Consider the following 23,735-nt stretch of genomic DNA (forward strand, 5'->3'; position numbering starts at 1 on the left):
TTTCCCAGTAGTAACGTATGGCTGTGAGAGCTGGACTATAAGGAAGGCTGAGCGCCGAAGAATTGATGCTTTCGAACTGTGGTGCTGGAGAAGACTCTTACGAGTCCCCTGGACTGCAAGGAGGTCCAATCAGTCAATCCTAAAGGAAATCAACCCTGACTGCTCATTGGAAGGACAGATACTGAAGCTCAAATATTTTGGCCACCTAATGCGAAGAGAAAACTCACTGGAAAAGACCCTGATGCTGGGAAAGACTGAAGGCAAAAGGAGAAGGGGACGGCAAGAGGATGAGATGGCTAGATAGCATCACCGATGCAACCAATATGAATTTGAGCACACTCTGGGAGAGCGGAGGACAGGAAGGCCTGGCGTGCTATGGTCCATGGGGTAACGAAGAGTCGGACACGACTTAATGACTGAACAACAACATCCAAATCCTACCAGAGTAACTGGCATATCTACCACCATTTTTCTTAGTTCAGTTAGGCTCAATGAATTTTTCCCACCATCTGGTGCCCAAATTAAGAACTGCAGGCAAATCTTTTAGTTCCTTCCCACTTTCTTCTTAGTTACTTGTCTCTAAAAATACTAGCACAAAAGACAATAAATACTCATCTAAGGCTTTAACTTAATAACCATTTAACTTAATAACCATTTATCATTCGCTGTGTTTGCTTTGCTATGCTAAAGAGCAATTCTCCAGGCAAACAACAAGATGGCATGGCAGAAAACCCCACCAGAAAGTCATAAGGGTTCCTCCCCTCTATGAGACTAAAGCACCTTACTCATTTTCAAATACTCACTCTCTGATTCCTCTAACGTTTAATATTGCAACCCCATATTACTAACAACATACCTGATAAAGGTCCATCTGTTAAAAGCAGCACCACAAACTGGTAAGAGAAACTGAAAACAGAGACCCAAGGATTTTCATTCAATAAGCAACTCATCTAGATTTGTGTTATTATGAGTCCCAATTTCAGCAAATAAATGTATGCAAGTTAAACAATATACTATGAAGCTGTCAGAATGCAAAAGTGTGAGTGTCTGAGTGTGTTTGCTGAACTTTAAAATGGCCTTCCAAACTCAGTTCACAAGAAACATACCAACTCACTCAAGCCACTACAAAAACATGTTTCTTTCTACTAAAGACTCAGCTACAGGTGTACTTGAAGGATACTGATGGTCTAGACCCATTCCAGTCTGGGTTCTGGCCTGGTTATAGAACAGAATTGGCTTTGGTTGCCCTGATGGATGACCTTTATTGGGACAGAGGGAGTGCAACTTGATCATGGCATCCTCCTAGATTGTCTCTGTGGACTGGGGGCATGGTTTTGTGGTGCTTATGCTCCTATCTGCAGGGCAGATTCCAGAGAATAGTGTTAGGGGACTGTATGTCAGCCCCCTGGCAGTTTTGCTGTGGTGTGCTTCAAAGTACCATCTTGTCTCCAATGCTGTTTATATGAAGCTGCTGGGTGCAGTCATTAGGGGATTGAGATGAGATGCCATCAGTACGCTGATGATACCCAACCCTATTTCTCCATTACATGTGAATCAGGAGAGGCCATTTACAACCCAGATTAGTACTTGAATGCAGTGTGAGGCTGGATGAGGTCCAGTAAGCTGAATATCGGGACAATGGAGGCACTGTGGGCGAGTAGTTCATAGGTCTGGAAATTAGGGGAATTACCAGCTCCGGATAGGGTTGTACTCCCACTGGAACAGGTTCGCAGTTTGGGGGTGTGCCTGTATCCATTGCTGTCACTGAAGGTTCAAATGACCTTGGTGGCAGGGAGTGCCTACAACAAGCTCAGGCTGGTACACCAACTGCACCTGTTCCTGGATAGGGATGGCCTAGTCACTGTGATCCATGAATTGGTAACCTTGAGATGCGTTCTATGTGGGGCTGCCCTTAAGTCTGTTTCAGAAACTGCAGCTAGTGCAGAATGCAGAGACTATCTTATTGACTGTGGAGTCTTACCACACACATATTATGCCAGTGCTAAAGGATCTACACTGGCTGCCGGTCTGCTACCAAGCTAGGTTTAACCTCTTGGTAGTAGTATACAATCCTAAAGGAAATCAACCCTGAGTGCTCATTGGAAGGACAGATACTGAAGCTGAAGCTCAAATATTTTGGCCACCTAATGCGAAGAGAAAACTCTCTGGAAAAGACCCTGATGCTGGGAAAGACTGAAGGCAAAAGGAGAAGGGGACGGCAGAGGATGAGATGGCTAGATAGCATCACCGATGCAATGAATATGAACCTGAGCACACTCCGGGAGAGTGCGCAGGACAGGAAGGCCTGGCGTGCTATGGTCCATGGGGTCACGAAGAGTCGGACACGACTGAACAACAACAACAGTAGTATACAAAGTCCTATTCAAATCAAGACAAGGTTATCGCAAGGAACATCTCCCCTTATACCAACCTCCCAGGCCATTACGATCTTCACAGAAGGTCCTGTTGCCTGTGCCTATGGATTTCCATCTGGCAGCGACCTGGAGATGGGCTTTTTTTGCAGTGGCACCTGCCCTGTGGAATGATCTCCCCTCTGAGGTATGTCAGGCCTTAATGGCAGTGTCTTTTTGGCGTTTATTGAAAACATATCTGTTGGCTTTGGCTTTCCCCCAACCATGAGCTATCTTTGAACCAGCCTCCTAATATCACTGTGAGCGTATATTTGTGGGTGTAGTCTTTTTTATTTGTTTTTCTTTTGTAAACTGCTTCAGGATTTGTTTCAAATAGGAAGTGGTATATAATTATTAATAACTAAAATTAATAATAATAATCTGTCTCAATCACTTCCTATGAAGAGTATAAGGACCAATTTACACTGATAGTACTGATAGTACATAACAGCCATGATGCGAGGTCCGAACATTTTTCCAAAATGGAAATTTTTCCAAGGCTTTATTTTTTCTGCAGAAACATTTGTTTCATAAGTTCATTAGTAAAAATGAATGTATTCCAATTGCAAATACAATATTAGGCAAGCCTGGCAATTTTAAAGTTCTAATTAATGTTTTTCAGGCGATTGTCCTGATTATTTACCACATATGTGAGAGAACACATATATATTATTGAAATACATATGTCTTACAGTGCAATTGAACTAATAGTGACAGCAAAACTGAAGGTGCCCTAACAACCTTAGTGGAAGAGAAGTGAACTCTGTTGAAATAGATGAGTGGTTGTCAGCATGAATATTTCTTTGGGTTGCTAAAACTAGCGTGCAAACAGTTTTCAGTACCTTTGTTTTTTCCTTAAATTCAAACAATATAAAGGAAGCATATGCTATTGCCTTTGATTTTTTTTTACAAGTGTTCCAATAAAAATATATAACATTTAAATCACATTGTGATTTAATTTCCCTCCTCAAATATTTCATGTCAAATACTTGTAGTATACCGGGACAAAAAATTAACATGGGGTACTTTTTTTTTGGTTTTGTTTACTAAATACAAGTAAAATATACGTGCTAAATTATATCTCTCTAGGGCAGGGGTGGGCAACTTGTGGCCCTCCAGATGCTTTGGCTCCCATCAGCTCTAACCAGCATAGCCAATAGTGAGGGATGATGGAAGCTGTAGGACAAAACATCTGGTGCCATCTAGGGTATCAGAACATTTTCCAATGCAGATGACCCTATGCAAAGTAACCTAATTTGCATTGGTAAAAGGTAAAGGTGTCCCCAACCAGTCGTGTCCGACTCTAGGGTGCGGTGCTCATCCCCGTTTCTAAGCCGAAGAGCCAGCACTGTCCGAAGACGCTTCCGTGGTCATGTGGCCGGCATGACTGAACACCAAGGTGCACGAAACGCTGTTACCTTTCCCGCCGAGGCGGTACCTATTTATCTACTTGCAATTTCTTGCTTTCGAACTGCTAGGTTGGCAGAAGCTGGGACTGAAGACAGGAGCTCACTCCGTCATGCAGCACTCGGGTCTCGAACTGCTGACCTGCCGACCTTCCAGTCTGCAGTTCAGCGTCTTAACCACTAAGCCACCGCAGCCCCAAATTTGCATTGGACATTTTTCTAATTCAAAATTTTCTGGAAAACCCATATCATCACATAAGGGAAGATATTGTAATACACAATTATTACAAGCTTAATAAAAGAATGTTATCCTTGTTAATAAAAGTGGCTTTTCTTGAAAAATAAATGGCTAAAATCATTAGTTTCTCTTTTTGGAGTTTCTACCAGCTTGCAACTACCAGAGTAGGGTTCCCCTCATCTCAGAATGATCTCTCCCCACTTGTGAATGAAAGAAATGCCACAGTGGGAGATAAGGGTCCCGAAATTATAACTTAATGAAGAAATTATAGAAGACGAAAAGCAAAACTGATTTTAAGTGATGGGGGAAGCGTCACTTGTCAAGGCATGCAGCTACAAACCTTATTTATCTGTAGACCACAAGCTAGATCTTGCAAGCTGTGAATGGGAAATTCCCAACTGAACTTAGAAAATACTGCATGCTGCTGACCACCTGATTAACGCTTTCTGGCTCACATCCACCCACCTTCAAATTTGTTATTTATATGGTAATCTAGACTTGCGTACTTTGTAAGCCAAAGTGTTGTTCAGCACAAAGAAGGCATAGTGTGGCAAAGTTGCCTTGCATGTTGGGCCAAGAGAACAGAAGATGTTGTTGGACTCAAAGGACTTATAGGCCCCTTTCAACCCTACTACTCTATGATTCTAAGATGGGGGCTAAAAAGAAAAAAATATATACATGTGTCCACAATATTTAAGTTTCTGCTCTTCCACAGAACCTAAATGATATCTTGGAATGCAAGTGAAGTGGTAATAAAGCCAGGATGAAAGTCATGCTCAGATTGGAACAGGCTCAACTCAGACTTTTATACTGCATAGAGAGCTATCCACCCTATGTGTATCTAATTTTCTGCTGATAAGAATCTATGAAGGATGACATGCTTTAAGTCATCTAATTTAGACTGCAAATAGTATATCTATCTCCAAAACCTCCATAATGTATAAACATATGCACCAATTCACTACATTCGCCTTGGGTATTCTCTTCAGTCATATGCAATTTTCCTATCTAAATCCCAAAAGCTGTGGTCTGACCCATCCCTGGCATGTAGGAGATACCAACTACAACTCACTGATAAAGGAGCACAATATTATTTAATGCAGGGATGGCCATTTGCCCACCCCATTGGACAGGATCCAGATATCAAAGCAATTTCATTTGGTCAAAAGCAGCTTTATCAAGGTTTAATCAAGGTATGGTAAAGTCTGCCCACAGCTTCACTTATAAGGGGGGGAAAATCAAGGAATAAGATGTAGATCTGTCACAGTTTAACTGAACAACAACAAAAATTTGAATGCAATGCTGTACCTGAGCACATATGCTCCATAACTATAAGCCCTTACTACTAGTTGGTACCAACTATTATGGAGCTTGGCCACTTGTGAAGGGGTCAGTTTGTGCAACCACAACTCTGGTCCCCAGAGCATTGCATGAGTGGTTCCCATGAACATATTAAATTGCCCATCCTTATTTTAATACTACATCAGAAAGGCCAGGAATTTCTCAGTCATTAGCATCTAGAATTAGTCTGTGATAAAGTCTAATTAGTTTTCAAGTCAAACCAATTATCAGACCACCTATATACATATGAGTCAAATTTTAGGCACAGGCACCTTTGCAAATCCTGGATAAAAATATTGCACCCTTCACTGAGAAAAGTGTTGGAATGTTCCCCTCAGGCTCCTAGGTCCCAGCATCAAGTTATTGGGCACTCAGGCAACCAGAATTTTCCTATTCCTGATGAACTGCAAATATCTGCTTTGGGTATTTAAATCTTTCCACCCCATGATGGATCATCCTTTCCTAACTGCATATACTGGTTTAAATGCCAACTTTGCAAACCTGCCTCAACATCTAAGGTTCAAGTTTTCCCCATTCTTTCAAAATTCACATGATTAACAGCTCTGAATATTAAAACAGCTGAAAGAAACATTAGGGAGAAAAGGAACCCGAACTTGCTCTGCCTCTCATGTACCAACTAGTGCCTCAGAAAGGTTGGGAGAGAGTTAAAACAGGTACATACATCTGTCACTTTTACAGCCAAAAACAAGACTTCATGGACAGAAACCTCTGAAGTTGCTTTTGGTGCTGCGATCACAGTAGCCTTAAACAATTTGGTCTAAAATGTTTATTTTGGGGGAAAATAGGTAAGATCGCAATCAAGATATCATGAAACTTCAGAAGATAAGTTTAAGATCTGTGGCTTTTCCCACACATTCCTGGCCAGTTTACTTTGGCACAGATGCTCTTGTCCTTCATTATGTTTTAGATATGATTCAATAAGATTAAAATAGTGGTAGTTCGCATACCCCATCTTCAAAATTCTGACCAAGCACTAGAATAACAAAGCCTTCGAGCACTTCTTAAAATGTGGTACAATCACAAGAAGTTGAATTCTTCGGGGAATTCTGAATGCTGGACATAGCAAAATAGCGACTGTCACATCCTAAGTAAACTCACTTTCTCAAGTGCAGGCTGGACTGCATGATTTTCAGCGAGCAGCAATCCATTTGTCAAGGGGTAATAAACACAGTGACCAAACAATGGACAAATACACAGCTCCTCAAATGTATTAGCTTGAATTCTGTTCACAGAGAGTGCATTCAGCCACTATTAAGAAGACAGAGGAGCGATCAAGAGCAAATTTGCCCCCTTCCAATTATGCAGAGCATCCCTGGGTATATATCAGAAAACAGCATTGTGATGCTTTAAATTCTACCTGCTTCCTTTCAACAATTCACCCTGTTGTTTTTAACTGTATTTTTCTCAGAAATGTATGTGACATTTAAGCACTCAGAAGTTATCAGCTCATGGTAGCCTGAACCAGTTTGATTAGAGCAAAGTTATTAAAGTGAGAGTTACCTTCAGCAGAAAAGTTTTAGGCTTGGGTCCTCTCTTCTTAGGTCCATACAGCTCACGCTCACGTTCCCTTTGTGGGGGGGGAGGGGGGAAATTAAATGCTTTTAAAGAAAAGTGACAACTTAAAAAGAAAAAAAAGAGAACTTCCGTCTTTTAATTTTTTTTTTAAAGCATTTTAACCTCTCGACCACAGCAGATGAACCCGTAGCACTTCCTTGCTACCCCTCCCGTTGCAGAATCAACCTCCCGACTTACTTTTGCTCAAAGGCTGCAATCAGTCGGGAATCCAGGATGTTCTCCTCAGGTTCCCAAGTGCTGTACCTGCAGAGGTGTGCAGACCGGCACAGTTAACAGGCACAGGCAAAAGGGGGGTCGGGCGAGGGAGAAATACAGATATCAAGCGTCTGTGGCGGAGCTGGGGGGCGGGCGGGCGAAGAGAAACCAAGAGAGAACGCCACCGTGCGTCTGTGCACCCGGGAAGGGGGCGCATAACATGAGCCCGGCGAGAGGCCCAGGAGGCGGGAACGGGGCTTCATGCAGACAGAGGGGGAGAGAGCGACAGGCGCCAGAGGAGCACTCACTTGATGGCCCAGCCTTTCCATTTCACCAGGTATTCGATGCGTCCCTGCAAAATACGGGGAATTGGCGGAGAGAGGGGGCGGGAGGGGGGAGAGGGGGGCGAGAAGGGCAAACGGGGAGGGGGAGAGGCGGAGACGGGCGCAGGTTAGAGAGGTGGCAATGGCAGCCCCGGCCGAGGCCTCCTCGCTGGCCCGTCGCTCACCTTTCGGATCCGCCGCTTGATGATGGATTCGGCCGCGAAGACCCGCTCGCCCACTGCAGACAGCTCCATCTTTGCTCAGCCTCAGCAGCAGCAGCGGCGGCACCCACAGCCCATAATAATCCCGCCCGTTCCCTCGCCTTCCTTTCCTCCCTCCTCAGGGCTGAGTGAGTGACTGACTGGCTGGCTGGGGCGGGCGGGCGGCTCTGCCGTTCCCGCGACAGCGGCTCGCGGAGCTGGAGCGGGTCGTGAACGCGCGCGCACGCACGCACGCGGGGACGCGCCGCCACCGCGCGCGCTGCGAAGGCACGTGACGCGAGCGAACCTCCCCCCCCGCGCGCGCGCGCGCATTCCTCCTGCTTTGCGCGCCCGCTGTTTTTCGGCGAAGGGAGGAAAGTCGGCAAGGCGCAGGCGCGGGCTCTTAAAGGGGCCGCGCGGGTAAATTGGAAGCTTAAGAGGGGTGGTGGACGTGCGGAGAGCAAGGACGCGAAAGTACAGCGCGGACTCGCCGGCAGGAGTAGCGCCCCCTCCCTTCACTGTTTCCCGCTAGAATATTTCCATTTTCTCAGCAGCTGCCGCCGCCGCCGCCACCGCCCGCTGTACTCATATTTGTCTCACTTCCCTGCTTCCTCCTCGCTCCTGCTCTGATGATGTTCTTTCCTCTGTGGCAAAGCTTCTTGAAGAATAATTAAGGGCACAATCCTATGGTTGTTTAGACAGAAAAAAAGTCGTACAATTCCCAGCACTGGCTTTGCTGGCTGAGGAATACTGGGAGTTGTAGGACTTTTTCTGTCTAAACATGTATAGGATTGCGCCCTAAAAAAACAAAACAAAAAGACCAAGTTTCTGACCTCACTAAGAGCAAAATATTAGAATCAGAAAGCTTTTAACTCTCAAAATGTCATTTTGGAGATGGGACGTTTTGGAAAATAGCAAACAAATCAATGGACCCTCAATAAGAATATGATTGAAATATAATTGGCTGGCTGTAACAGGTAGAAGTATCCCTTGCAAGTAATTGCATCTAGTATTAACAATAGCAACAATTCAGATACAAGTATAAATTAATTCAAAGGTAATAGTATTAAACAGATTAAAATAATGATGAGCAATAGCAATAATAAGCAGTAATGAGTAGCCTTGCAACTGATACAATTCAAAATGTATTGGAAAATAGGCCATATTCAGTCCAGTTCTGCCAAGAATCAAATCACATTGTCGATTTGGTCCTGTGACTGTAAGATTCCATGTGGGGTGTTTTTGCTCTGGGACCTAAGCACTGCAAAATGTTGAGCTTGAAACCATGGGATGAGGCTTGGAGTATTTGAGGTAAGATTTATGGTGCCATCTGCTAGTTTATTTGATCTCCTAAAAGTTCAGAAAATTTTAAAAAGTAATAAATTTCAAAGACTTCAAAAATCCTACCTGCCCCACACATAGAGCCATAAAAGCTTAAGGGTGTAATCCTATGCATATTTAGACCAAAAAAAGTTGTACAACTCCCAGCAGTGCTGGGAGTTGGGGGACTTCTTTCTATCTAAACATGCATGGGATTGCACCCTATGTGGCTTGCTCTGTTGTCACAATTTGTGTCTCTAAACAGTCCTTCCCTGTTAAATAGTACATCACAAGCATTCTTCACCTCTCTGTATTCAGACTCCTGGGTGTTTATTTTGTGTCGCCTTTATGTGGGAAAATGGGGAGGACAGACCTGGGAAAAGGAAGCTGAGAAGTTGTAGGACATTTTTTTCTGTCTAAACACACACAGAATTGCTCCTTAATTCTCTACTTCATTTATTTAAAGTTATTTTTAGGCTACCTTTAAAAGTAAAACCCTCTCAAGGCAGTGTACAGGATTAAAAAAACTTATAGAAGTATACTGATAGACAATAAATATACAATGATACTATAAATCACTATAAAAACACCAATAACACCTGTGGCCCACAGATTATGTGAAGGCCAGCAAAAACAGGTGGGTCTTAAGAGCCTCCCTGAAGACCTGCAAAGAAGGGGCCTGAAGAACCCCTAACTGAAGCTCATTCCAGAAACAAATAAAACAAAAGAAATTAAGGACTTCCTACATTACTTGCAGCTGTTTTATTCATTTGTTGCTTGTTCCTGTGTGAAATATAATTTGGGCATGGTGACTTCAGAATTGTAGGTGCTGCAACAGGGGAAATCAGCAAACTTCTAGCTCACACATTGTATTGATCATGTAAAGAAGAAAGATATCTCAACACAGCCTCTAAAGGGATATTCAGGGTGACTTCACATGCAATATTTTCCCTACATACATTTATCTGGAAAATTTATATCCCACCTTTCTACTGTCAGAACAGTGCTCAAGGCAGTTTACATCAAAAAGAAAAGTATGACACATGTACACTGGTGTAGGAAAAAACCCTAACCATTGGCTTTTCATGCTATTAGTATTGAATAAACAGGAAGGTCTGGTTCACATATGCACATATATCACTCAATAACATATGACTAAATGACTCACATCTAACTATGAGAACTGTGTTGTATGCTCCCTATTTCGAAGTAGTGAGACATGCAGGGATAGTACAACAGCACTTCATTTCCTTTGGAAGAGAAAGCGCTGGAGACTTACTCTTGTCTTTGTAATATTTACAAATATTACAGAACACTATAGTGGAAGCAAACAGACTCTCCAACACTAGGCAACAAATATCTCAGGGAGCAACTGTTGCAGCCCCATCCTTCACACATGCAAGTCTAGTTTCAGCTAACTAGCCAGAAACTCTCAGCTCTTTTTCCCTACCTCTGTGCATCCAAACTGCTGCTTCTTGAAAACCCATGGGTAGAACTTACTTTTCATACACTACCCCTACAAGTGAATTACCCATTCAGGGGACCATCCACAGCCATTAAGGTGCTGCCTGGGGCGTGCTGGGAGTTGTAGGACTTTTTTCTATCTAAACATGCATAGGATTGCACCCTAGTGCTCTTTTATCAAGGTCTCAACCATTCATTCACAGTGAATAAGCCAGTCAAACTCACAACTACCTCCAGTGGAAACTATCATGTAGGAGAGGAGATGTGTGGTGAAATGTAAGTTCCTGCAGCAGTATTTGATCTGTGATAGCAGATTCACACATATATTTCAGCACTTGATCTTGCAGTCATCAAGGCATTAACATATATATATGAACTGCATAAGCTCAGCTTTAGTGGCAGTAGTCAGGAGGTGACAGTCACTTGCACTGAAAATGACAGAGTGGTGGGGTATTGAATCACTAAATGTTCATTACATGTTAATGAACATTTAAATGTATGTTCATGAGATGAATGGACCAGCTTCTGAGATTTTAGCATTCCCCGTGGGCTGCTTCACATATGACCTTTTTACATATGCACACACAAAACTGGAGAGAGAATTCTCAGCTGCAGATGTATCTAGGCATGATGGAGGGGTTCCTGGTTGCTGCTGCTGCTACCTCCATCTCTGATGGCTACATGCATCACACATGTACACATGCCAGGGAGCCGAGACTGGACACACCTTGCTATTGCATATACAGTATGTGTGTGATAAATATGTTTGTCACCACATGATGTGTGAAGCATCACTGTGCATGGTCCCTTCTAAACCAGACAGTGGCTCCGTTAAATAAACTACCATCTCAAACCATTTGCAGTCCAGAAAGTTCTGTGCCATCTTAGGATCTACTACTTCTTAATTATAGGTTGCTTTCTGTACAGTTCAATAAATTTTATTGCTACTACCTATGTTGCCCACTTTCTTTACATTATACATAGCAATTAAGTGCTCTGATAAGCTGCAAAGGTACATGATTACATCGCAGGAGCAATCAGCACTCTGGAGAGCGCTTGCTACATTGTTTTATTTACAATCAGTAGATGCCCTAAAGGGGAAGCACGCAAGGAAAACAAGCTTGCAATCACTGCAGAATGAAACTGATGAGGGAATTAATGGATAAGACTAAAGTCAGCCACATAATTAGGGTTCCATATGATTCCATTTGAGATGCTTTCATACTCTTACCCTGTTTCCTTTCTCTTTGAGACCAATATGGCAACATCACACACCTTAGGGACTTGTTACTAGGAGATGCTGGGAAAGCTAGTAATATAACTGGGTTTAAAAAGTATTAGATAAATGGTCAGAGCATAAACTGCTTTGTTTTCTCAGATCTGCAAACTGAATTGCAATATTTATTCCAGTGAACCAAATTCACATCTTTGCTAAAACTTAGAGTAGTCTTCATTTGCATTTACACACACTCACACACACACACACAGAGTTGGAGAGAGAGTTTCCCCAATTTGTTGTACAACATTCAGTCATTTTTGTTTGTTTGATCATTTCATACCAATATTCACTTCACAATTCATGAATTCATACAATCACTCAAAAAGTTCAGGGTCAAATAGATAATGAATACTAATTTCTATTAATTGCAAATTTGGCAAATACACTATTTCCCAAATAAATGTTTGAACAGAGAAGCATCCAAATATGTACAGCTACTTTTGCTAATATTTTCCCCAAAGCCAAAAATAAATTTAGTTTGAATCCTACTTTGAAATCCTCTCAGATATAATTCCCACAGTGCTTTGAATATTTGTTATAGAATCACAGTGAAAAATCACTTTTTGTGACATTTGCTAGCAAGTTTGGTCAGCAATGCATGATTCAAAATTGCTGTGATCTCTTGCTGATAAGGAATGAATAAAATTTATTGCTACTTCTTTATATATAACTCTTCATCGTTCTACCACACCCTTCACAGAGACATTCTAAAAGTAGCATAACACTGCAGTCTACTCAGAGGTATGCACCATTGAGTTCAATGGGACTTACACCCAGGTAAGTGGGTATAGCATTGCAGCCTATGTGAAAGAAAGAGGGAAGTTATTCTTATGCCACAATCAAGGAACTGAAGCAGGGATGGGCATTTTGCCTTGTATTTTACTCAAGAATTAAGTTTGCCCTCTATGATAAATCAGTCTACTTGCACTCTATTGACACCCCCCCCACAAAAAAAAAATCAGGTGAGGAACCTGTGGCCCTCTGGATGTTGTTGGACTAGAGTTCCTATCATCTCTGACTATTGGTCATGCTGACTGGGCTGATGGGAATTGCAGTCCAACAAAGTCTAGAAAGCCATGGGCTCCCCACCCCTGCTTTAGAACATCTCTATGGAGTGGTGTAGGGATAGATGGAAGGAAGAGAGAGAAAAAGATTCTGTTAGTGGGCCACAATTAATTTCAGAGAATTTTCAAGCCTTTGTAACACAAAATGCTGTGAAGCATGTTTGCTCTACCACTTTCTATCCAATTTCAAAATGGCAGCAGAGTATTTTATGCAAAGCCCTCTGAGAAGGGCTTTGTGTAAAACTAATGATAGAACTTTGTTTCATGTTTGACTGGAACTCAGGAGATCTGGGATCTAGTCCCCACTTGGCTATGAAGCTCACTGGGTGACTTTGGGCCAGTCACTGGCTCTCAGCTTAACCTACCTCACAGGGTTATTGTGAGGATAAAAGGGAGAGGAGGAAGACCATGGGAGCCACCTTGGGTTCCTTCCAAGAGGAAAAAAGTGGGATATAAATGTAATAAAAAATAAAAATAAATAGATTCACCCCACATCACAACTCAGAAAAGCCTTAAAAACTTTTTGGGGTTTTGTTATGTGCTGATTGTGTTCTGATTTGCTCAGGCCTGACTTGACAGCTCACTTAAATGACCAACAATGTTCTGAACTCTGTTGCACAAAATCAGAGTTATTACCATACATGCATGCATGCGTGCACATACCCACGCACACACACTCATGCACGATGTAGGTCAACGGTTTCTAATATGATACTACAGAGGAGGAAAGAAGTGTGAAGAAGTGGCTGGTGTAAAACAAATATTGACTCAATAACCTATTTAGACAAATCCAAATGGAGAGGTAGAGTGGTTCAGCTATTGCAACAAAACAAATTACAGGACTTCATCTGCAGAATACAGAGCTTAACCATGGCTGGAAATATAACTGTGCTTCTTCCTAATCAGAAAACAAGCCCTCCGAAGAGCTCCTGATCTTGGGAAATCACATCCTGCTAAGGCAGGACCAAATGCTATTACAAATGAGCAGGATTTCATCAGCAGCCATATCTAGTTCTTCTGAGGAGTGATTTTGGCCAAGGTGGAACTGCCAAACAACAAGCAGGTTAATTTTAGAGAAAGGAGAAAAAATACAGGGGAAGAAAGAATGTTATATGGAACAGGACAGCATAATGTTTTCAGAGTCAGCATCTTGGTAGTCAGGCTTGAGATGTACTGTCCATGCAAGTGCTATAGAACTGTAGGCCTGCCTTTTAAAGTATTTTCATTCTGCAGTTCTCTTGTTTTATATATTCTTTAGCTTCCAAAGAACATTAGCCCGAGACCTCATAATGTTTATTTTGTGAAGCCTATGCAGAAACCGTGCACAGGAGACTTGACTTCATCCTACAGCTGGGCATGCTGAGCATTTTTTTAAAAAAGTAACCATACAATATGACCTTATGGTCTCAGAAATAAACTTTAGGGCACACGGTTTAGATAAGGCTGGTGGCTCTGATGTTAGTGGGGTGGTAAATCCACTCCTGGTTTCAGTCAGAACTAGTCAAAACACTAAAGGAGCTATCCAAGGTATGAAGCAGTTCTGACTGGTTCTGACTGAAACCCGGAGCAGATTCACCACCCCAATGACATCAGAGCCACCAGCCTCCACTGGCTACAGCTATAGCCAAAAATCACAACCTCTAATAGCGAATGCAGGTAGCGAATACAAACAGGATTGTATGCTCAGGGGAACCCCAAGTTTTGCAGAAGTACAAAGAAATCTTGGGGGAACCTAAGGGGAGAAATCCCCCCCCCACACACACACACTCACACAAGCCCATTGTGGTCTAAGCATGCTGAATACCCAGGGAATGTTGGCAACGAAAACAGAAAACCTGCAGTGGGGAGAGATTGGAAAACCCTGCTCAAGCCTGTGATTGCTTATGGGCTACATTCAATGTTAATCCTCCTTAGAGTAGACCCATTGAAATGAATGGGGCTTCAGTTAGCCATGAGTGACTTAAGTCCCATTCATTTCAATGGGTCTACCCAAGGAGGGCTAATGTTGGATTCAACCCAAATGTAACTGGAATGGCTGGCTGGCTGGCTCCCTGAACAGAATCACTCTTGCTCTTAGGTCAATGTCTTATTGCAGATCCCACTTATTTGTTTATTTACAGTATTTTTACTCCCCTCTTCAGCCAAAAAAGGCTCCCAGAGCAGCTTACAAAGATTTATAATGAGACAGCCCCTGCCATCGGGCTTGGGATCTAAAAGACACAGCACAAAAGGAAGAGGGATTGGGAGGGAGGAGGGAAAAAAAGAGAGAGCAAAACTCAGTTTTACAAAGCAGGGCAACAGGCCCCTCCTCAAATCAATACCTGGGAACAGATGAGCACTAGCTATGTATGTATGTATGTATGTATGTAACAATACTTGTATAACCCTCCATATCTAGAACAGATTTTGGAGCAGTAAACACAAGAAATGAAACAGTAAAAGAATAAAAAGATTAAAACAGCATATTAAAATTATACTTGTTTGAAAAGAAATGTACATTTGAAGGTCATCCTCACAGGAGCACCTCGGGACTTCATGGAGACCATGGCTTCCTGGGAGCTGCACCATATTCTAACTGGGCCCACCCATGTAGCCGGTCATGACCTAGACCTTGTGTTTGTTTCTGGAAAAGCGGGGAGTGATCTGGAAGTCGGGGGTATATCCACCCCCCCCCCTTGTCATTGTCAGATCACTATCTGGTGATGTTAGACTTCTCGATTCCACAAGCCCTCCGCAGCGGTGGAGGACCCATTAAAATGGTCCACCCCAGGCGTCTTATGGATCCGAATGGATTCCTGAACACGCTTGGGGATTCTCTGGAGCACACCAACGGCCACTCGGTCGAGACCCTGGTGGGTGGCTGGAATGCTGCAATCACTGCGGCATTAGATCGGGTGGCTCCGAAACACCCTCTCCCCCTGAACAGGGCTCGGACTGCACCATGGTTCAGTCCGCAGTTACGAGCTCTGAAACAGGAGGTGAGACGGCTAGAGTGCTGGTGGCAGAAGTCTTGCTCCAAAGATGATCAGACACAGGCTAGAGCTGTGTCTTCAGCCTATCATGTGGCGGTTAAGGCAGCAAAAAAGGAATATTATGCTGCCTCTATCGCGTCTGCAGAGTGCTGTCCCAGGAGGCTGTTCAAGTGGTCCGGAGCCTGGTCGGTCCTGTGGCTCTGGAACCACTGGAGCATTCTAAGGCCTCCTGTGAGGCCTTGGCAAGGCACTTTGCAGATAAAATTGATCGGATTAGGAGTGTTACTCCGCACGCTGTGGATACAGTTAGTGAACAAGAGGCGGCCTGTGGCAAACTGGTTTTGTGTGATCGGTTCCAGCTTCTTCCTTCTGATGAAGTGGGCAAGGTGCTTTCATCTGTAAGGCCGACCACCTGCTTACTTGATCCTTGCCCATCTTGGCTCATTATGGGCTGCAGAGAGAGACTGGGTGAGGGGACCAGGGCGGTGGTGAACGCCTCCCTTGAGGAGGGAGTGATGCCATCAGCCCTCAAGGAGGCAGTGATAAGACCGCTCTTAAAGAAGCCCTCCTTGGATCCCCAAGTTCTGAACAACTTTCGCCCAGTCTCAAATCTGCCATTTTTGGGCAAGGTGGTGGTGGTGGCGATGCAGTTGAAGGAACACTTGGAAGAAACCGATTATCTAGACCCATTTCAGTCGGGCTTCAGGCTTGGGCATGGGACAAAAATGGCCTTGCTTGCCTTGGTGAATGATATGAGGAGGGCTCTGGATAGGGGTGAATGCTCCTTCTTTGTTCTCCTCGACCTCTCAGTGGCTTTTGATACCGTTGACCACGGTATCCTCCTGGACCGCCTGGAAGGGTTGGGCATTGGAGACACTGTATTGCGGTGGTTCCAGTCCTTCCTCTCCGGCAGGTACCAGAGGGTAGCACTGGGAGAGGAGGTTTCGGACCCGTGACTACTCACTTGTGGGGTGCCACAGGGTTCCATCCTCTCCCCAATGCTATTTAACATCTATGTGAAGCCGCTGGGGGCTGTCATCAGGAGGTTTGGGGTGCGGTGTCATCAATATGCGGATGACACGCAGCTCTACCTCTCTTTCAAATCTTCACCAAGGTTGGCCATAGAATCCCTGTCCAAATGTCTTGAGACGGTGAGTGGCTGGATGGGGAGGAATAAGCTGAAGCTGCACCCTGACAAGACTGAGGTACTTTTGGTGGGAGACAAGAGGAGGCTGGGGGATGTTGACCTGGTGTTGAATGGGGTATGGCTACCCTTGAAAGACCAGGTCTGCAGCCTGGGGGTCATTTTGGACTCCCAGCTATCCATGGAGGCTCAGATGGCAGCTGTGAGCCAGACAGCGCTGTATCAACTCCATCTGATATGGCAGCTGTGCCCCTTTCTTCCCGACCACCTGCTCCCATCGGTAGTACATGCCCTGGTCTCCTCTCGTTTAGATTACTGTAATGCGCTCTACGTGGGGTTACCCTTGAAGATGGTTTGGAAGCTGCAGCTGGTACAGAACGTGGTGGCTCGCCTGATTAAAGGCAACCGCTGGCAAGATCACATCACTCCAGTGCTGAAGGAGTTGCATTGGTTACCAGTTGTTTTCCGGGCCAAATTCAAGGTGTTGGTTTTGACCTTTAAAACCCTATATGGTTCCAGCCCAGCCTATCTTAAGGAGCGCCTCCAGCAACGCCAGACAGGCCGCTTAACAAGATCAGCCTTGGATGGCCTCTCTGTCCCATCAGCCAGGACAGCTAGGCTGGTGGGGACGAGGGAAAGGGCCTTTTCTGTGGTGGCCCCCACTTTGTGGAACTCCCTCCCTAGGGAACTCCGTCATGCCCCCTCTTTAATGAGCTTCCGACGTGCATTAAAAAAGTGGTTGTTCAGGCAGGCATTTGGGGTGGGTTAGGGTATTTTAGAAAATGTTTTTATTGTAGAATTTTATTGTTTTAAACTGTTTTATTATATGTTGTACATCGCCTAGAGTGGCTGGGTGACCAGCCAGATGGGCAATAAATAAATAAATAAATAAATAAATAAATAAAATCAATTAAAAACGCCTCCTGGAACAGTGCTGTTTTCAGGAGGCGCTGGAAACAACACAGTGTTGGTGCCTGCTTGACCTCCAGGGGCAAGGAATGCCAAAGAAAGGGGGCCACCATGCTGAAGGCTCTTCTCCTGGTGGACTCCAATCGGACCATAGGTCCATGTCAAACAACCAGGAGCAAGCCCTCCTATGACCTCAGTGACTGGGCAGGTTGGTAAGGGAGATGGCGCTCTCTCAGGTATCCTGGTCCCAAGTTGTTTAGGGCTTTGTACACTACTACTAAAACCTTAAACCTGGCCCGGTAGCAAATAGGCAGCCACTGCAGTTCCCTCAGCAAAGGAGTTACATGCTGGAAAGGGGCAGCTCCCAACAACAGCCAAGCTGCTGCATTCTGCATTAGCTCCAGCTTCCAGAGCAGCCTTAAGGGCAGCCCCACATAGAGCGCATTGCAGTAATCCAGTCTTGGGGTTACTAGCGCCTGTACCACTGTGGCCAAGCTATCCCTGTCCAGGAGAGGCTGTAGTTGGCAAACCAGCTGGTAAAAAGGCACTCCGAGCTGCCACGGCTACTTGGGCTTCTAGTGACAATGATGGATCTAGGAGTACCCCCAAACTACGGACCTGATCTTTCAGAGGGAGTGCAACCTCATCCAGAACAGGCAATGTGCCTATCTCCCAGACTCAGGAAACACTCACCCACAGGGCTTCAGTCGTGCCAGGATTCAGTTTCAGTTTATTGGCCCTCATCCAGTCCATTACTGAGTTCAGGTGCTGGGCCAGTACTTGCACAGCCTCTCCTGATTCAGATGTCACAGGGAGATAGAGCTGTGTGTCATCAGCATACTGAGGGCACTTGGCTCCAAATCCCCTAATGGCCGCTCCCAGCGGCTTCATATAGATATTAAATAACATTGGAGACAAGATGGTACCCTGCAGAACCCCATAGCTCAACTGCCAAGGGGCCGCGGAATGGTCACCCAATGTTACTCTCTGAAATTGGCCCCACAGGTAGGACTGGAACCACTGTGCCTCTGATACCCATCCCATGGAGTCAATCCAGGAGGATACCATAGTCAATGGTATCAAAAACTGCTGAGAGGTCAAGCAGGATTAACAGGGTTGCACTCCCCCTGACCCTCTCTTGATAAAGGTCATCCATCAGGGCAACCAAGGCTGATTCAGTCCCATAACCAGGACAAAACCCAGATTGAAATGGGTGTAGATAATCAGTATCCTCCCAGAGTGCTTACCGTTGTTCTGTCACTACTCTCTCCAGAACCTTCCCTAAAAAAGGGTATTTGCAACCGTAATGGTATTAGTTGTCTAATACCATTACGTCCAGAGTGGGCTTCTTCAGGAGTGGTCACACTTCTGCTTCCTTAAGGACAGCAGGGACCACCCCTTCCCGAAGGGAAGCATTCACCATGCCCTGGACCTACCCAGTCATACCCCCTCAGCTAGCTTTTATTAGCCAGGAAGGACAAGGATGGAGAGGGCACATGGTCAGTTGCATTGCTGCAAGCACCTTGTCCACGTCATCAGGCTGCAGCAACTGAAACTGATCCCACGAAGTCAGGCAGATGGTGGAGTCAGACATGTTGACTGGAACTGCGCTAACAGCAGCATCAAGTTTGCTGAGGAGACAAGTGATTTTGTCTTCAAAGTACAATGCAAAAAGGTCACAATGGGTCCTTGAGGGGCCCAGGGGCCCATTCGCTGGGGAGAGTGTTTACAGCCCCCAGACCACCTGAAAGAGCTCCACTGGACAGCTACTTGAGGATGCAATGGAGGCAGCAAAGTAAGCCTTCTTTGCTGCCCACACTGCCACACTATAGGCATGATTATGTGCTCTTGAGCGTGCTCAGTCATTTTCGCTTTGAGACTTGCACTATTTGTGCTCTAGCCAATGTGCAGCCTGTTTCATTGCCTATAGCTCCCCAGTCTACCAGGGAGCAGAACAGGTTCTACATCACTGGAGAGGGCAGTCAGGTGCAATCAAGTCGATGGCCCTCCGCATCTCATTGTTCCAAAGTGAGGCTAGGGCCTCGGCCAGATCACCAGCTTTCTCCACTGGGAAATCCCCAAGAGCATTCAGAAATTCATCACATTCCATCAGTCTCCTGGGGCGGACCATCCGAATGGGTCCCCCACCCCTGCAAGAGGGAAGTAATGCTATGACTTCAAATCTCACCAGGAAATGATCTGACCATGACAATGGGGTTACTTGGACCCTCCAATCTTCAGATTACTCATCTCACAGATTGAAGCAAAAACCAAGTCGAAGGTATGCCCTACTTCATGTGTTGGGCCATTGTCATGGAGGCTATGAAGTCCCTAGCTGGGGCTCCAGAGACAGCCTCAGCGTGGAAGTTGAAGTCACCCAGAACAACCGTCCTGGGTTCCTCCAACATCACACTCGAGACTGCCTCTGCCAGCTCAGCCAGGGAGGCTGCTGGGCAGCAGGGTGGGCAGTACACCAGCAGCATCCCCAATCTGTCTCTATGGCCCAACGCCAGGTGCAGCCCCTCAAGGCCTGGTCCAAGGGGGAGTGGTTTCCTGATGATAGAGATGGAGGTCAAGAGGAGTCAACAGTAGATGCATCAACCCACGTTTTTTGTGCACTTCCTGGGCGTCACATAAAATGAAAAGTGGACATTGACAAATTGGAGCTTGTCCACAGGACGCCAACCAGGATGGTGAGATGTCCTACGAGGAACAGTTGAAAGAACTGGGTATGTTTAGCCTGGAGAAGATTGAGATGTGGTAATTGTCTTGAACTATCTGTAGGGCTGTCCTGCAGAAGATGGACCAAACAAGTTCTCTGTTTTTCCAGAGGGCAGGACCAGAACAAGTGGGTAGAAATGGTTGGGAAGCAGATTTTGGCCAAATGTTAGGAGAAACTTCCTAATGGTAACAAGCTGTTTGATATTGGAATAGATGGCCTCAAGAGGTAGCAGGCTCTCCTCTGCTGGATACTGTCAGGGTTGGATCTGAGCCCATAGAGTCCCAAAGTAGCTCTGATTCTGAGGAGATACAATCCGTGGGAGAGGAACCCTCTCAGGTTTCAGAGGCGCAGGTGGAGGGGGATCCCCCCCCGCTCACATTCCTGGAAGCGATACTGACCCTGGGATGGAAAGGGAGGGACAAGTTGAACTTTTAGACACGAGGCGCAGGCGCAAACGAGAGGATGCGGGAGCCGAGCTGAGGCGCTCAGCCTGGTTGGCTCGATGTCAGCAGCTGAGCCCCGAGGCCCCATGGGAAAGGGGGAGAATTTCCCCTCCTACTCCTTAAGTTCAGAGAGTTGCTGCGCTTTTCATAGAATCATAGAATCATAGAATAGTAGGGTTGGAAGGGGCCTACAAGGCCATCGAGTCCAACCCCCCGCTCAATGCAGGAACCCAAGTCAGAGCATCCCTGACAAATGGCTGTCCAGCCTCGTCTTGAAGGCCTCCAGTGTGGGAGAGCCCACCACCTCCCCAGGTAATTGGTTCCATTGCCGTATTGCTCTGACACTCAGGAAGTTTTTCCTGATGTTCAGTCGGAATCTGGCTTCCTGTAACTTGAGCCCATTATTCCGTGTCCTGCACTCTGGGATGATCGAGAAGAGATCCTGGCCTTCTTCTCTGTGACAACCTTTCAAGTACTTGAAGAGTGCTATCATATCTCCCCTCAGTCTTCTCTTCTCAAGGCTAAACATGCCCAGTTCTTTCAGTCTCTCTTTATAGGGCTTTGTTTCCAGTCCCCTGATCATCTTTGTTGCCCTCCTTTGAACCCTCTCCAGTTTGTCTGCATCCTTCTTAAAGTGTGGTGCCCAGAACTGGACACAGTACTCCAGATGAGGCCTAACCAGTGCTGAGTAGAGGGGAACTAGTACTTCCCGGGATTTGGAAGCGATGCTTCTATGAATGCAGCCCAAAATAGCATTTGCCTTTTTTGCAGCCACATCACATTGTTGGCTCATATTCAGCTTGTGATCGACGACAATTCCAAGATCCTTCTCGCTCGTAGTGTGGTTGAGCCACGTATCCCCCATCTTGTAACTGTGCATTTGGTTTCTTTTTCCTAGGTGCAGAACTTGGCATTTGTCCCTATTAAATGCCATTCTGTTGTTTTCTGCCCAGCACTCCAGTCTATCCAGATCACTTTGAATTTTGTTTCTGTCTTCCAAAGTATTAGCTATCCCTCCCAATTTTGTGTCATCTGCAAATTTGATCAGCATTCCCTGCACCTCCTCCTCCAAGTCATTAATAAAAATATTGAAGAGCACTGGGCCCAGGACTGAGCCCTGCGGTACCCCACTCGTTACCTCTCCCCAGCTTGAGAAGGTCCCATTGATAAGCACTCTTTGAGTCCGATTCTGTAGCCAACTGTGGATCCACCGGATCGTTGTTTCATCTAGCCCACTTCGAGCTAGTTTGCTCATCAGGATATCATGGGGCACTTTGTCGAAAGCTTTGCTGAAGTCGAGGTATATGATGTCTACAGCATTCCCACGGTCTACAAGGGAGGTGACTTGATCAAAAAATGAGATCAGATTTGTCTGGCAGGACTTGTTTTTGACAAATCCATGTTGGCTTCGAGTAATCACGGCATTGTTGTCAAGGTGCTTCCAGATGGATTGCTTTATGATCTGCTCCAGAATTTTCCCAGGGATTGATGTCAGACTGACTGGTCTGTAGTTCCCAGGTTCCTCCTTTTTACCCTTTTTGAAGATAGGGACAACGTTAGCCCTCCTCCAGTCATCTGGCACTTCCCCGGTCCTCCATGATTTCTCAAAGAGAATAGACAGCGGTTCTGAGAGTTCTTCTGCCAGTTCCTTTATGACTCTAGGATGCAGTTCATCTGGCCCTGGAGATTTGAACTCATTCAAAGTAATGAGGTGTTCCTTGACCATATGCCTGTCGATCTCAAGCTGCAATCCTGCCCCTTCAGCCTGTACTTCGCCTTTGCCAGGGGGGTCATAGACCCTCTTTTGGGAGAAGACTGAGCCAAAGTAGGAATTGAGCACCTCTGCCTTTTCTTTGTCCTCTGTTATCATTTTGCCATCCTTATTTAATAGCTGAACAACCATTTCTTTCCTCTGCCTTTTACTATGCACGTAGCTGAAGAAAGCCTTTTTGTTGTTTTTAGCATCCCTCGCTAACCTCACCTCATTCTCCGCTTTAGCCTTCCTGACGCCATCCCTGCAATTCTGTGCTACCTGCCTGTACTCTTCCTTTGTTACTTGGCCTTCTTTCCACTTCCTATATGTGTCCTTTTTTGTTTTCAGGTCATCCCTAAGCTTTTTGTGAAGCCACATTGGCTTCTTCTGTTGTCTTCCACCTTTTCTTCTTGTTGGAATTGTTTGTGATTGTGCCTTGAGAATTTCCTTTTTTAAAAGTTCCCACCCATCTTGGACTCCTTTTCTCGCTAGCATTGCTTGCCATGGGACCTTACTGATCATTGTTCTGAGTTTATTAAAATCAGCTTTCCTAAAATCCAGGGTACGCGTTTGAGTACACTCGGCTTTTGCTTCCCTTAGAACCAAGAACTCAAGTACAACATGGTCGCTTTCCCCCAGAGTTCCTGTAACTGCTACTTTATCCACTAAGTCATCTCTGTTGGTTAGGATCAAGTCAAGGATAGCCGATCCTCTAGTTCCTTCCTCTACTTTCTGTAGGAGGAAGTTATCCGCCACACAAGTCAGGAATTTCCTGGAGGGGCCATGTTTTGCAGAATTTGTCTCCCAACAAATATCGGGGAAATTGAAGTCCCCCATTACTACTACATCATGCTTCCTTAAAACATTGGCTATTTGCTTTTCAAAAGTTTCATCCTTGTCTTCTCCTTGATTGGGTGGCCGGTAGTAGACTCCGACCACCAGGTTCCTTTTATTC

General features: G+C 45.2%; 1 protein-coding gene and 1 long non-coding RNA gene across 4 annotated transcripts in view; one reads left to right on the forward strand and one right to left on the reverse strand.

The window, feature by feature from the left end:
- Positions 1 to 8,023, reverse strand: part of CBX6 (chromobox 6) — a 24,033-nt gene extending 16,010 nt beyond the window's left edge. Inside the window, exons 1-4 of one of the 3 annotated variants that reach the window (XM_084809864.1) lie at positions 7,696 to 8,023; positions 7,496 to 7,539; positions 7,170 to 7,235; positions 6,918 to 6,984 (exon numbers count right to left, since the gene is read on the reverse strand). In XM_084809864.1, the coding sequence (XP_084665990.1) occupies positions 6,918 to 6,984; positions 7,170 to 7,235; positions 7,496 to 7,539; positions 7,696 to 7,764 (246 nt within the window). In that variant the 5' untranslated portion in view covers positions 7,765 to 8,023. Of the gene's footprint in view, positions 1 to 856; positions 907 to 6,917; positions 6,985 to 7,169; positions 7,236 to 7,495; positions 7,540 to 7,695 lie in introns of those variants that run through there. The other 2 variants (XM_084809863.1, XM_084809865.1) reach the window with 2 other exon arrangements.
- LOC146339645 (uncharacterized) overlaps positions 7,208 to 23,735 on the forward strand; it is a 20,476-nt gene continuing 3,948 nt past the window's right edge. Inside the window, exon 1 of the long non-coding RNA XR_014784291.1 lies at positions 7,208 to 7,524. This is a non-coding gene — a long non-coding RNA (uncharacterized LOC146339645). The remainder of the gene's footprint in view (positions 7,525 to 23,735) is intronic.

Source organism: Heloderma suspectum, chromosome 7 (genome assembly GCF_057233095.1).
Source record: "Heloderma suspectum isolate Gila_16-S chromosome 7, 16-S_ref, whole genome shotgun sequence".
Lineage (NCBI taxonomy): Eukaryota > Metazoa > Chordata > Lepidosauria > Squamata > Helodermatidae > Heloderma > Heloderma suspectum.